At 37.3% G+C, this 15,759-nt stretch overlaps 1 protein-coding gene across 1 annotated transcript; it reads right to left on the reverse strand.

Annotated features, from left to right (window-relative positions):
• Nucleotides 1–1,910: 1,910 nt before the first annotated feature.
• On the reverse strand, nt 1,911–14,854 carry PDK4 (pyruvate dehydrogenase kinase 4). The gene is made up of 11 exons (XM_025872918.2): nt 14,529–14,854; nt 13,456–13,597; nt 11,883–11,954; nt 10,783–10,967; nt 10,475–10,561; nt 9,945–10,022; nt 8,168–8,244; nt 6,285–6,383; nt 5,978–6,088; nt 5,560–5,673; nt 1,911–4,141 (listed from the first exon to the last, which is right to left on the reverse strand). Exons 1-11 carry the CDS (start codon nt 14,638–14,640, stop codon nt 3,998–4,000), a joined length of 1,221 nt encoding a protein of 406 aa, XP_025728703.1. The 5' UTR covers nt 14,641–14,854; the 3' UTR covers nt 1,911–3,997.
• Nucleotides 14,855–15,759: the final 905 nt, after the last annotated feature.

A 15,759-nucleotide genomic window follows, 5' to 3' on the forward strand; every position in this document is an offset into this window, starting at 1 on the left:
CATAAAATTGTATAAAATTTGATGTACATTTAATACCAAGTTCCAGTCTCCCCTTAAATGCAGAGAGGCTGTTCTATAGTTAGAAGTTGGTTTATGTGTTTATTCATCTATTTGTCCAGTGAATGCTTATGGACTGCCTAAGTAACTGTGATTTAAGATAAAAAGTGAAAAATCAAAAAGAGAGATATATGGACAAAACATTGATGGAAATAAAAACCCCACTGCTTTAAGTGTTCATGGCAAGGGACTTAGGGATTTCTTACCTAAGCTCCTGTGAAATTATGATAATCCCTCAATTCTTCCACCAGGCCAGATCAAAGTGATCTGCGGAGTTCATGTACCTTTGCCGTGTTGGTACACAGCTAAGGGTAAGTGCACTACTTGGAAGTATAGCCGAGAATGAAGAAATTATCAAGGTCAATGCCCAAGCTACTAGCTCTCAGAGATCTCTCTCTCTCTCTGCACATGTCATTGTAGTTAAGATTAAATGCTTTTGCCATTTCTAGCCAAATTTGAAATTTGGTAGAAATGGTATAAAGATGGGTTTGATGAAAATTTAGCCAACCTTGTTTAACTCGAAAATCAGTATCCTTTGACTTGAGTTAAAAAGGTGTGTGTGTGTGTGTGTGTGTGTGTGTGTGTGTGTGTGTGCATACATGGAGAATTGGGGGACGTAAAGTCTTGCAGTTTCTATGAAAATGTGGATGAAGGTTCTGAGCCTGTGTAGTGCACCAATTCTCTACCTTCCAAGCAGCTTAATCCAAGGACACTGTACGACTAAATCCGTGTGAGTGTGTACGTGTTTGCGTGCATGTGCATGTGTGCATGCGCTTTCTTCAGACACAAGGTGCCATACTTCTCTCACAGAAGAAACTGAGGTAGTCAAGTACAGTGTCATTGATAAAGGGCTTTACTCTATGTTCTGTAGGTCTAATGCCTTAGGTTGACTGTATTTCTGATTCAAATACGCTTATTCTCACAAGATTTTAGAATTTAGTTATGACAAACCCATTCCACTAAATTTCTTTTCTTTTTCCTTCCTTCTTCTTCTTCTTCTTTTTTTTTTTTTTAAGATTTATTTGTCAGAGAGAGAGAGAGCAGAAGCAGGGGGAGTGGCAGGCAGAGGGAGAAGCAGGCTTCCCACCGAGCAGGGAGCCCCATGCGGGGCTCGATCCCAGGACCCTGGGATCATGATCTGAGCTGAAGGCAGACGCTTAACGACTGAGCCACCCAGGTGCCCCTCTTTCCTTCCTTCTTCTCTTTCTTTCCTTCCTCTCTATCTTGTTTTTCTTTCTTTCCTCTCTCCCCCCTCCCTCTTTTTCTTTTTTATTTATAAAACTTTGCCAATATGGGCATTAGGAAGGTAGGCAATGGATGTTATCTAAACTAACATAAAGTAGGATTAAATTAGTTAAGAAAGACAGTGTGAAGATTAATTTAGTAATTTCTATCTTTTCTCTACTTTATTATTATTCAGATATTTAATCCAGAAGTTGTTTGGGAAGCTAAATTATCTAGGTAATTATTTTGGTACTAAATAATCTAGGCAATTATTTTGGTACTCTACTGTATTTATTATGTAAATACAGTCACCAAGTGAAACTTTAAGTTTACCAAAAAAATGTACAGAATATATACATCGCAAAAATGATTATTGAATATATTCAATCAATTCATGTAGATAAACACACTATGTGCTACTGGGGCATACACAAGAAAGCAAAGGACAATCAGAAATTTCTGGACTTCTATAAAGTACTTATCTTTTGTCTAAAAATCAAAATTTTAATTTGCTTTCAATACTTTTAAAAGGCTATACCCAATTTGAATATAAAGTGAAGAAAATCTTTATCTCAAATTTTTCTTAGTACTTTGCCATCTATTTGAGAAATGAATTTCAAAAGACTATGTTTACTGTTATAATAAAAATATTTATTATAAAAATGGTTACATCTCTCTGTACATAGAGAAAAAAACACAACTTATACATCAATAACTTAAGTGGGCCTGAACATTCAGTATCCATCTGCTAGAATCCTAAAGCTCTTCCATAGATTTCACAAATACCAGTGTAGACTATTTCTATTTTATAGAACTCAATTTGCACAGTTTATGTTATTGTGATACTAACATTTCTTCTCTAGTATTTTAAAGATAGTTCACAGTGTTGGGGTTAATTACTTAATCAACTGCTTTAAATCTTTGGTAAATACAAGTATTTACATGCAAAATGTTTAAGTTCAGTAAAAACTAAAAAGTCAAATAACCTATTGCAAATAGTTTTGTGTAATCTATAAATGCATGAGCCAGAGTCCCACCATCAAGAAAAGCCACCCTCTAGGACTTCTCATGATAGAGTCTGACGTCCACAACAAATCATTTGAGGCCTCTATGGCCATGACCAGAAGCACCACAATTCTAGGCCACAACAAAATTAAACACGAATGTTAAATTCAAGAGATACAAACAGTACTGATTCTTTTACAACGCAGAAAATTCTAGCTTTTTTCTCTATCCTGGTTGACACATCAATTTGACATGGATGAGTTTATTATCTCATAAAAGCCCATTATCTCGCAAAAGTGAGAGAACCATTTAAAGAAGCCATTCTGTTTTGAAAGACATCAATTCATCCTCTTGCCAGTAATTTATCTATGAAAATATAGATCATTTCTTGAAATAATTTGTAGGGGAAAAAGCAAGATGCCTGCCCTCTGTTTCCTTCCTACCCTGCTTCCTTCCTTCCTCCTTTCCTTCCTCCCTTCCTCCCTTCCTCCCTCCCTTCCTTCTATGAGAGTTATGTACTAGACAGGCCTGTCAACCTGCCTATTATACTTGAAGTCCCCCAAAGTTCCATATGCATTACAACTCTCATTTATCAGCCCTCAGTCTCAATGATTCAAATGAAAGCCTCCTGGCATGAAAACCTCTTACTCCCAGGCTATTTGTTAAAAATGTCCCAAGAAGTCTTTAAATTCTGATGTTCTCGAGCCATTTGATAATTAGGAATCATTTTTAATGTTAATGCAGGAGTGTATATAATTACACATATATCAAAAATGTATCTTTTTAAGCCTAGAAAGGGGATGCCATCATTGGATTACCACCATTGCAGGGGAGAGAACAGCCCCTCCTACTGATTTAGCTTCTGAATGCATGATTTCTTTCCCTAACATTGGTTTTTCCAATCTACCATCTCATTTATAAACAAAGCAAGGTGAGAGATAGTTTTGGCTATCTTCTCCCCCTCCAACTGCCAACATCCTGAATTCAGTGCCTATTTTAAAACTCACCCAAGACTAGGCAGGCACCTGGCAATAAGTGTTCACTTATGACATGAAGTGTGAACAGGAAAGCAGCATAATGAAGATACAGTATTTATCAGAAGAGGCTTTGTTCTGAGTTTCTACACTGGCCCAATGCGTTGGCTGCAACTTTGAATAAAACGTTTTGACTCATTCCTCCTCATTCAAATAACATACAAAGTAAATGTTATTTAGTCACCAGCTTTTCCTCCCTAGAGCACACAGAAATATAGGAAATGTACCTTTACATACATTTCTAATGACATAGCGCAAACTAAGCCCCACCCCTTTGATGGCAGGGAAATATTGGCATATTGACACTTGATATGCAATAAATACCAATATCTTATGCCATCAACCGCAGGCCTAAAATATCAGTCTGTTGCAAGTGCTAGCTTATATCTTCATTTTGCTCGCATTCCCATCCTTGTTGATACAGACACGGCAAACTGAGGCTTTCCATGGATTTGATATAAGCTCGTATGTTATGCTAAGTTAAAGAATAACGCCCGCATTACACTTTCCTGGGTCAGAGAAACGGGCTTCGTTCCTCTTTGCACCACTGTTCCGATCAAGGAGTTTTTGTTGCTTTTGTTTGTTTTTGAGGAAACAAGAGTTCACACACAACCAGGCAGGAAGCAGCCCTGGCGTAGACCCACTTTGATCCCGTAAAGTGTCCCGATTGTCCCTCTTCATAGAACCACTTTCCTCTTTGCCAGGTTCTTTGGTTCCTTGCTTGGGATACACCAGTCGTCAGCTTCGATGCTCATCTGATAATGTTTGAAGGCTGATTTGTTAAAGACTGGGAGTTTTTCTACAGACTCTGAAGATAAAGCCTGCACGAAGAGAGGAGAAGAAAAATCAACTCAAAGAAATTACTCATGGCATGATTTGTACATGAAGTGATTACTCAAAATAAATCCAGAGGTAAGTATTCAAACATTCAAATACGTTCCTTTAATTGAGTCAGTTAATAAGAGCACACCATAGCCCATAGTATGCTAGGCAGTATATAAAAGAAAAGTAAAAAACAAATATTATTTCTACCCTCTAGGGGCTAAAATAGCACATATACAATTATAACTTGGGGAACAGAATTTGTCTTCAATATTTACACCTGTCCCTTGTTCAGATATTGCTGATGTGACAGAACTGAATAGCAAAGCTATTCTTTCTTTACAAAATCCTTTGCCTCTGTGATAAAGAGTCCTAATCTGATACTATTAATTTATTAAAATCTGATACTATACATCTATCATCTCTTAATCTTTCCCAGTACTTGGAAAACTTCTGTTCATTTAAGAAATGAATACATTAACTATTTTCAGATAGTCAAAGGCCTCTCGGCAAATAATTCCCTTGCACAAAATGGGAGCCTACAAGCTTAATGTTTTAGTGACTAATATCTGTAAATACATTTTCAGTCAAAAGAGCTGGAAAACAATTAACAAATCAGGACAGTGACCTTAACAAATAAATTGAGGCTTTATCAGAAATAGAAAAAACATGTATGAACTTTTAAAGTTTAATCAGGAAATGCCAGACATCCTACTGACAGCCTGTGAGCACTTAGCTTTTCCTTCCCTGGATTTCTAATAAGGTCAGCTTAAGGTCTTGAGTATCTTGGTATCTGTTGTTTTCTAGGCTGGCACATTATTAGCATGTATTTCCCACGAGTTTAAGTAAAACCAAGGTACAGCTAGCTACTCTCACAGATGCCAAAAGGCATTGGTTTAAAAAATTCACATGAGGATCTCCTCACTTGGAAACTAATGTGCATCTTGAGAAACAATTTTGCTTCACTTGAAGCAGGTAGCTTGGCCCCACTTCTAACTGGTAAGTTACCATATTAAATATTATATAGTACAACTACATATACCAAACAGAAAATACAATGACTTATGGTTGTTATTTGCATTAACTCAGTTTGAGGTATTCACTGTGGACCATGGAACTCAGGGCCATAAAAACAACATTGCTTTCAGAAATATTGTTTCAGGGCTCCTGGGTGGCTCAGTTGGTTGGGTGTCCGACTCTCAATTTCAGTTCAGGTCATGATCTCAGGCTCACGAGATCGAGCCCCGAGTCAGGCTCCACACTCAGTGGGGAGTCCACTTGAGATTCTTTCTCTCCCTCTCTTTCTGTCCCTTCCCCTGCCTGCACTCACTCTCTCTTTCTCTCTCTCAAATACACAAATAAATAAAATCTTAAAAAAAATAGAAATATGATTGTTTCTACTGAATTAAAAGGATACCTTTAAGTAGATGATGGCGTCTGTTCCATATCCTGACATAGAGTAGAGATTCAGATCTCCTTGAAAGTACTTGGCATAGAGACGAGAAATTGGCAAGCCATAACCAAAACCAGCCTAGAGGGAAAAGATCAGTTACTGGCAAAGCAATGGACATGCTCATTGAAATATAAAACATAGGAAGCAGTTATTATCCTCCCTGCTACTGACGTTCTAGAACCCAGATAAGTATTTTCTACTTCCAATCCGAGACCTCTTGTGAATTGTTTCACCGTCTTCAGCTTGCTTTCTCATGCTTTCTTCTTTCCCCCATGCCCAATTTAACTAAATTGACTAACTTGCCTAAATACTTCCTTGTAATCCTTGCTTTACATTTAGAACTAGGGGGCTGGGATGAACTTAGCCATTTAATTGGTCTTACCAAAGGAGCATTCCGGGAATTATCCATCACAGGCGTTGGTGCAGTGGAGTATGTGTAACTAAAGAGGCGGTCAATGATCCTCAGGGGAACGCCACCTCCTCTGTCCGAAATCTTAAATAAACAAACAAACCAAAGCTATGCATTAAAAACAAGGCGCATTTGTTGATCTAAAAATGTTTTTCATTTATTTAAAAGTCACCCGGTGTACATGACTTTGATCTGCGGCTCAAAGCAGAGCACTTTATGATTATTGACACTTTTTTAGTTCTCTCAAGGGAGACTCAAAAGAACAACAGAGAATGGTTACCTTAATTGTAAGATCTTCTTTTCCCAAGACAACAGTCACTTCAATTGGTGTAAGGGAAGGCCAATTTTCCTGGTGTTCAACTGTTGCTCTCATCGCATTCTAAAGAAATCAAAACCATACAGAATTCAATGGCAGAAGAATGAGAAACAATAAATAACAGTTTTTTATGTTTAAAATAAAAGCAGCACAGAGGGTAATTCAAAGTTCCTATTTTTTTTTAAGTTAGTAGTAAAATAGCTCTGTAAATAGCCATTTATGAATGTGTCATGCAGGATGTATAATGAAAAATATTCATTTACCATGTAACATAGCTCCTGGGAGTAATGTCTGATGGAAAAACAATTCTGCTAGTTGTCAAGTTCTTATTTGTAAGCTTAATTTAAATGTAGAAATTGGTTTTTATAGTCCATTTCCTGGCTCTCTCTTTTCTGTCTTTCCATTACATTTTACATCCAAGCACCAAAGACTATTACATAACAAATGAACAGGGAATTATTGAACCAATTTATTGGCTTTTATAAAACTTGCTGGGAAAGGTTGTTACTATTTAAAAGGATAGTAAATAATTCTAAATTAAATTTCAATTTGCATTTGATTATCATCTTAACTTTTACCAGTGATGGCAAAAAACTCTAGGAGTTGGACCATTCAATTTAAAAATAAATGAAATCAATGAAAAAAGTATCTTTTGTCCTTTTACAGAGAAGAAACTCAAACAAGTTTGCAGACAACTGGATGAATCTCATACAGATAAAGTTTTGGTTTATGTCACCCATTTTCCTCTCTAACCTTCTTGTGGTACATTATCTGCTTTCTGGTTTCTATACGATACTAAATTCTAATCATCAGCTGAAGTAAAAGAAAATAGATCAGATGTCTGTAGTACAATCAATACCTCATTGCACTAACATTAGAATAAGGTAGGAAACAGTAAGTTCTGAGAAAAGCTAAATCAGAATTAGTGGCACATTTCACTTTTTTTAGGTTTCCTCCTCCAGGAGTCCAGGAGACTCTTGGAAAGCATCACAAAGCTTCAGGTGTTTTTTTCTATCTTTTTTGGTGTAAGTACAGTTTTAGTTTGGTCTTAGAACCCGGGGCAGGATTTGATACTTGGTACCTGGCTACCCCAGACCAGTAACATTCACATCCTTGGTGAGCTTGTTAGAAATGCAAATTCTCAGACGTACAGAATCAAAATCTCTGGGCCAGAGCCTAAGAATCTGTGTTTTAAGAAGCCCTCCAGGTGATTCCAATGCATACTAAAGTTTGAGAATCACTGTCCTATAGTCTTGCTATGGAAAGTGTGGAGTGTGGACCGGCAGGAGCACCTGCCAGCTTATTACGAATTCTAAACCCCACCCTAGTCCCACTGAATCAGAATTTTAACAAAATCCCAGATGACTCACATGCACATTAAAGTTGGTTATGGAGGGAACTGACCTCCTTCTGAGTATATTCTAGACTCAGGTTGGAACCCTGCCTGCCACCTGCAGTAGCTCTGGACCTGAACGTCTGGATTCAGAGCTGAACCATCCTGCTGGGGTGTAACAAGGCCCCATTCACTGCAGCATTCACCCCCTGACCTTCCTTAACAAATGCATGAATGACTAGTGCTTTGTTGGACACTTGAAAAAAATAATAAGAACAGGGAGCACAAAGGCATCGTAAATCATACTGCGCATTCTCCAATATGTGTGGATGCTCTCGTGAACTGCATGTGCCCTTTCCAACACTAACTGTACCTTCTTTCTCTTAGGAGCCCTGAAGCATGTTTGGGAGAAGACAGTGAGGCTCCCACTTAGTGGGAAGCGATAAAGGAAATAAGAAGGTAACCTGTGAATTAAAAACAAAACAAAATTGCAATTATTTTTGAAGTGTCATACCTTGAATAGTTCAAAGAGCATATGATGAAGGTGAGAAGGTACATACACAATGTGAATTGGTTGGCCTGGCGATTTTCCTAGAAAAAAATTAAACTCATTTAGAACTGGTAAACAAGTATTTCATTAAAACAAACTTCCGTATCTATTTGATTAATAGAGTCTCCTTATTCCCAGGATTAGAATACTCCCCATCTTCCCTTACTCTGAAATTCTACCCTAGAACCTTCCCTCTTAAACAGTAAACACAACTGGCTTATTTTCAAAATACTGTTACAGCTGCTGCCTTGTGCTCTATGATTAATTTTTGCATTTCTCTACAAATGTATAAGGTCAGATGAAATGTGTGACAAGGGTGCTATAAATTAGATTATGTGGATTATTTGTTTCGTACTGGGCTATTTCAGAGTTAAAATCATACATTTTAAGAAAGAAAAAAAATTCATGTATCCATAGTATAATACCGAAATTAATGTTAGCTATAATTTTCATATTTTATGGGAAAATAACACATTTGATTATTCTTGATTTTTATCAGCCAAACATTAAATCTTACAGGCTAAATATGCTTACATTTCACTGAGAGGCGAAAGAAAACAGAGAAACAAAAACCTCATAATACTGTTTGAGAAGAAAAATAAAAGTATTATTCTTTGGTGTCCCAGGCCTTGGCAAAGTTTGAATCAGAAAACAGAAGGTCTGGCACAATTCCCTCTTTATTTTATCAAACAGTTCAAGCAGTTTATCTATACATATTATGCAACAATGCTGTTAATGCTTAGAGATATTTTTCAATCTTTATTTGTATTCCTATTTTTAAATTAGCAATCGATTACATGTACATATCCCCAGTCCATGAGTTGGGGTACTTTAATTTGAGCAACTTAATTTTAACTGTCCTGCTCTGAGAAGCACTATGGGATAAGATAAAAACAGTGCCTTGCATTCATCATAATATCACTTCAAAGTGGGAAGACCCTCTCTTTTCAGGTACCCTGGAGCTGAAGCCACTGAAGTATGCTCTGCTTCCAAAACAGTTGTGTCTACTTACAGTGCAATTAAATATTTTTTTTTTGTAGTTTAAAAACATTTTTAAAAGAACATTTAACATGAGATCTACCTTCTTAAATATCTAAGTGTACAATATAGTATTATTAACTGTAGGCATGATGTTGTACAGCAGATTTCTAGAACTTATTCATCTTGCATAACTGAAATTTTATATCCATTAAGTAGCAACTCCCCATGTACCCCAGCTCCCAGCCTCTGGCAACCACCATTCTACTTTCTGCCTCTCTGAATTTAACTATTTTACATACTTCAGATGAGTGGTATCACACAGTATTTGTCCCACGACTGGCTTATTTCTTTACAGTACAATTTAAAGTGTTTTTGTTTCCAGGTCTTATGAGTAACTTTGCCACGAGGATATTCCTGCTACCAAGTGGTTCCTCCTACTTCTGGCTTCCCTGACTCCATATTCTGCAATAAGCTATTTTTCTTTGATCTAAGACTGGAACTAGGTTGCTACTCTAAATCTTAAATTACTTGCTCAAACCATTCTTCTTTATGAATCATCATTAATGACTGAATATGCTCAACTGGAACTTTCCAACTGAGATGAAGAGAACTTTGCCTTCAAAAAAGAAGTGTACAAATTCTAGGCAAGTTCAGAAGGGAGAAAAAGAACACAGAAGTTGCTTTGTATTTACAAGATGTAATCATACTGGGAGAACAGCGAATTTCCTGTAGATTAAAATATGTTTTATTTGTAGCTTACCATTCACTTGTGTGAGCTTTAATTCTGGAGATGTTAAATAATACTGGTCACAAAGCATCTTTGAACATTCAAAGGCATCTGAAATAGAAGGTTTTTTCACAATGATGAAATGAATTTATGCCAAGTAAAATTTTCATGTGATCTTCAGTGTGTGTACTATCCTTAAACTAGAATATTCATTAAAGTACAGGTTTATGTATATGAAAAAAATACCTCTTTAATATTTTATTGAAGAATTAAGATAGTGTTGAAGTTATAGCTGTGGCAATAGGAATATGCACACTTCAGAGACTGAACACAATATATAAGAATATGGCACATTAGCCATTACTGTTTGGATTTTTATAATTTTATTAATGATTTTATTAAACCCCTGACTCAAAAGCAAAGGACCTTCATGACAGTATTTATAAAAAATTTAAATAGAACATTCCGAATATAAATTTATTCACAAAGTCACCTCAACTATAGATAAGTCAATCATATAGTGTATATTTTCAATAAGGGAAATGCAGAAATCTAGAAATTACCTTGGACCACGGCTGCCACATCACAGTTTGGATCAATGCTTCCAATGTGAGTTGGGTTTCCTGTCTGTGAGTCACTAAATATAAGAACTGTTGAAAAATAAAAAGAAAAGATGTTGTTATAAAAATCTGGATAATCATGATTAAAATTCTTCTTTCCTAGTCTTACAGGCAGAAACTATCAGTTGCTCTGAAAGAAAATGTTCAATTGTAGTTTTAACTGAGCTCCTGAATAATGAAACATCTGGGTGGGGTATGGCTTATATTCTACACCCTTCTCAGTATATCATGACCATGATGAGCTAACTTACTATGCTGGTTCATCAGCATCCGGGTAGAAATACGGTTCATGTAAAATCGATCCAAGAAATACTGAAGATTTTGATTGGTGACTGGGTCAACTGTACAGCCATCTTTATATTCTATGATTCCTTGTGCCATGGCCGGAACTACATTGTGGTGTCTATTTCGAACTTTGATGAGAGTATCTACAAAACTAAGCCAAAACACATTTACAGTTACTGAAAGTTCAAGTAAGTTTCATTCACTTATATCCCTTAGATTACTTCAAAGAAGGCTAAAGCTTATTTTAAGTAACCATCTAAAGAAATCAAATGATAAAATGTTTGGATGAAGCTTTATTAAGGTTCTTACTTACAGATTCTTCAACTACAATAGAGGAGATAGTATCACAAACAGATTTTTTTTTCCTTCTAGTTAATGTAAAAATACCAGCTTTCTAACTGGTGAATTCATTCTGGGAATTCATTAAGCCTTCTCTTTAAAAAATAATAATTAAAAAATAATTAATATTAAAGAGAATTCTAGAGTGCCATTGTGGAAAAAAACCTTTAAGATTTCTTCTTGGATTTATAAAAATATTCTTCTTTCCTAGTCTTACAGGCAGAAACTATCGGTTACTCTGAAAGAAAATGTTCAATCGCCAGTGACAATGACATATATTAATATTATGTAATAGTAAATCCACCTGTGAATCTAATCATCAGACTAAATTTATAGTAAAAAATAGATTTCCTTAAAAATAAATAGTTCCCTGCACTTGTTCGTACTCAGCCTCATTTTCAATGCCATCATTCCTTATCACTTTTAAAAAACCAACAAGTCAAAACTTGTCATTTGTAAGGGGGAGGTTATTTTTTATTCAGAGTTGTAGCTCCTTTAATTTATGTCTAAAAAAAAATCTTCGGAGTATGTCTGGAAACAGTCAAAGTTTTAGAAACGTATTCTTATTTTTTTAAATTTTATTTTACTAGGTTATGCTAATCACTATACAATACATCATTAGTTTTGGATGTGGTGATCCACGATTCATTGTTTTCATGTAACACCCAGTGCTCCATGCGGTACGTGCCCCTCCCATTAGAAACATATTCTAATGCATAGAACTTACTCTGATAATGCTTTCTGGTCCTCTGGGCTTTTCTCATGGAATTCTACCAAATCCATCAGGCTCTGGATATACCTATAAAGTGACAGGTGTGCTTTAAGTTTTAAAGTTAGGGCGCCTGGGTGGCTCAGTTGGTTAAGCGACTGCCTTCGGCTCAGGTCATGATCCTGGGGTCCTGGGATCGAGTCCCGCATCGGGCTCCCTGCTCAGCGGGGAGTCTGCTTCTCCCTCTGACCCTCTTCCCTCTCGTGCTCTCTCTCATTCTCTCTCTCTCTCAAATAAATAAATAAAATCTTTAAAAAAAAAAAAGTTTTAAAGTTAAATAGTCAGATACAAGTGGCTAAATCATTTCAAAATGATTGCAAAAGAGAAAGTATTATGTTTAAAGTTAAAACTTTCCTTCAAGACACCTGGAAAACACTGTATCTAAAAAAACCCCAAAAAACAAAAAAACAGTGAAGCTACGACTTTAGCCCTCACCTTTCTAACTTAAAATTTATATTTCTTTAATCATTCCAGATCAGTAGTCAGTTTTTTGTTTTATTTGGCAAATGTTTTCTTTTTTTATAGCATTTAGAAATAACTTTTTAAGGAAGGCTTCCTATTTTTTCCTACTATATTCATTCATAGATGAGTAGAAGTCGTGAAAGCAGCAGTAAATACTATGGATGATGTGTTTCAGATTATAATTGCTTAATATGTGTTTCAGATTGTAAATGTTTAATAATATATATATTTATAATATGTATTTATAATATATATTTATATAACTATAATACTTATATATTGTATATTTATAATATGTGTAATTATATAATATATATTTACAGTATTTTTAATATGTATATATCTCTTAAATCAACAAACAAAAAGCTGTGGCGCCAGTGGATTAGGGTGAGGCCCCGGTGTGTATCTGCCTCCGTGTATACCCTGGTCCTATGCTCTAAAAATCTGTTCCTTTGGGTGCTCTACCCTCTCCAAGCCTCATTATCCTCATCTGTAAAATGAGATGATAATAACTGACAATTATTAAGTGCTGGCTGTGTGCCAGATACTGTTTCAAGTACTTTTTTTAATGGATTAGCTCATGTAATTTCACTCACATAACCCTTTGAAGCATATAATTTATTTTCCTCAGTAACAGAGGGGGGAATTGAGGCAGAGAGAATTTAAGATACTTGCCAAGAATTCCACAACTAGGAAGAGGCCGAGGCAGGATTTGAACCCAAAGCCTGCTGTTAATTGGTTTCTAAGTAAAAAAGATTAGATCCTCTAAATGTAGTCCTTCTGTCTATTTCTAGGATAGCATTCCGTGTGCAATGTCAAATTCTGTCTTTTATTATTTAAAATACAATTACATTGTGAAAGTATGTACTTTTTCAAGGCAAGATGTCTGTAGCTTTATAAATGTCTATGATAACTTACCCTAAATTATTAAAAACATCTTTACATCTTTCAAAAATATTTACTGTTCAGCCCACCCGTTTTCCAATTATGATGCTAACGTATTATAAGAATTCATACTCAGATACTAGTCTTAAAAATAGAGACTGTTTCAGAATGATTCACCACTTACCAGCTTTTAACTAATTGCACTGAAGAAGTATTGACTAATCGATCAGGGAGGATATCAATTTCCTTCAGGATATTGGCTAGCCTCACAGGCAATTCTTGTCTCAAAAATGCAAAAGAAGTTCTTTCACACGCATTTTCTGAACCTGTAATAAATAACTTTTATTTAGCTTTGGGGAAAAAGTAGCTCTAAATGATACATTTGAATAGTATTAACTATCCAATATTGGACACACACACATATCATAAAATTATAGTTTCACCCTCAGTTGGGTTACTATTTATAGTAAGAAGAAGTATCTCCTTCTTCATTGTCTTTTTCTTTACTTTATCTTTTTTTTTAAATGACCAATATGAGAATTGTTTTCTTTTTTTGGAAGAGGATTCACTTCCATGAAGTCAAAATATCCCATAGCTCAGTCAACATCACAATGTCAACCTCACAACATCGTTCAGAAAGTTCTAGATATGAAATTGGAGTAGAGGGATAAAAGCGTGGGTAGGAGTGATGATGTTTCCACATTAGTGATAAATAATACCACAACTAAATCCTTGAAATTTCCCTTATAAGATCACTGCAGAAAGTTTGTAAACAGTTTTGGCAGTAATGCAAATATATGGAAAACCCTAATGGTAAAGAGACAAATCTGTTAGCAATGCAGAGATGAAGGTGGCTAAGGGATAAAATCTGAATTAATTTGAGGCTACTTTGTAACATTAGGAATCCTCCCCCAAAAGTATCATGCTGTGAAGGAGGGGATAAAGTTTTTTAAATCATTGTTAAGTAGTGACAGAAAGCAGTAAGTATTTTGACTGGAAGCTTTGGACGGTAAGATGAGCTCAAACCATCCAGTATCAGCGGGTCAGCAAGTGGCCTTGACCTGTAGGCACAAACTGTCAGAAATAAGGCAGATCTAGGAAAGGGCAAGGTGCACTGGCGTCGAGGCTCCAAGTTTCAGCAGAAGAGCAGACTCCAGTTATTTTAAGCAATGAGCTCTGCCCTCCCTGCACAAAGGCTGAAAGTTAAGGAAGCTCCCCAACCCCAGCACCCCCACCCGGCCCTACTTCCCAGCTCACCAAAGTCCAGGAGTTGCTTTATGGACAGCGGGGACGGGCTGTAGCGTGAAAAATGCTCCACCTCGCGCGGCACCAGGCCGGCGCTGCGCATCATGAAGCGGGCCGCCTTCATCTTGATGCCCACCCTGCCCGGCAAGCGCTGGAGCTGGCTTGAGGAACGAAGGCTGAGGAAAGCAGAACCTGGGACCGAGGAGGGGGCGGTGCGCGTCTGGGCAAGGAGGGCAGGTGGGCTGACTCGTGCCTGGCACCCGGCCTGGGCTGAGATTCTGGGGTGCTTCCGAGTGGAGGAGGCCGGCAGTAAGCGTGAGGAGCCGCGAGTGGCTAGAGACTCAAGTTCCCGTCTGGCCACCGCCGGCCGCCTCCCGCCGCTTTATTTGTTTCCCCGCACGCTCCCCACCAACTCCAAAGGGGAGGAGTCACTGGGACTTGGAGACTCGTCCAGAACTGGGGCCGCGCCAATCAGCTCAGATAAAGAACTCTGGGCCCCGCCCCCCGGCGCGCGGTCCCGTCGGTGGAAAGACCTGGCACCACTGCCCGGGGCTGTGAGGAGTAAGGGGGAAGGGGGAAGGAGGAAGGTGAAGCGGACATCTGGAGGTACATGGGCTCAAGATTAGCCACTTGGAACAAGTCCCGGATCGCGTGGGCTGGGAGCCCGCCCAGACTCGTCCTTGTTTACAAGTGAGAGACAGTCTCAATGTCACGCATTCCTGACCAGAAACTATTTCCGAGAATCTGAGCTCCGGGATGTCATTGGTTCTTGCTCAGAGCGGGCTTTTACAGTAGCCAATCAGCTGCATTCAAAAGTATGAGCTTCTCTGCCATTGGACAGTGAGAGAAATAAATAGCTTAAAGAGTGCTTCTAGTCTTTTCTCCAGGAGCGAACAGTACAATTCAGGAGCTGAAAGTTCCTTTTGGCAAGACTTAGGCTTGAGTAACTTCCCAAAATACATTTACTTTTTCCTGTGGCCATAAAAGGCCATCAATTTGTTTTTTCCCAGTAATACATTCTCTTCATTAGGTTTAACCCTGTTAATTAAAAACAAAGTTATAAAGGGATCAATTTGTCAGTTTAACTCGCCGCCTTCTACCATCAGAATTTATTCATTCTGACCTCCTGTATAGAATGTCCTTAATTCAAATCTTTGTCTACTCTTAAATGTCTAGCACAAACTATGTGCTGCAAGAGGTCTTTCCTGATGGCCTCTCCTCCATCCTTCTTCTAACATGGCCT

Source organism: Callorhinus ursinus, unplaced genomic scaffold (assembly GCF_003265705.2).
Source record: "Callorhinus ursinus isolate GAN/ISIS: 27379988/994484 unplaced genomic scaffold, GSC_fseal_2.0 scaffold12, whole genome shotgun sequence".
Classification (NCBI taxonomy): domain Eukaryota; kingdom Metazoa; phylum Chordata; class Mammalia; order Carnivora; family Otariidae; genus Callorhinus; species Callorhinus ursinus.

Bases quoted from the DNA above. Each gene is read 5' to 3' on its own strand.
- PDK4 (XM_025872918.2), bottom strand. From the start codon at position 14,640: ATGAAGGCGGCCCGCTTCATGATGCGCAGCGCCGGCCTGGTGCCGCGC. The intron at 11,955-13,455 runs GTAAGTGGTGAA...GTCACTTTATAG, and splicing joins GTGCAATTAGTTAAAAGCTG to GTATATCCAGAGCCTGATGG. The intron at 10,968-11,882 runs GTAAGTTCTATG...GTTTTGGCTTAG, and splicing joins GACCAGAAAGCATTATCAGA to TTTTGTAGATACTCTCATCA.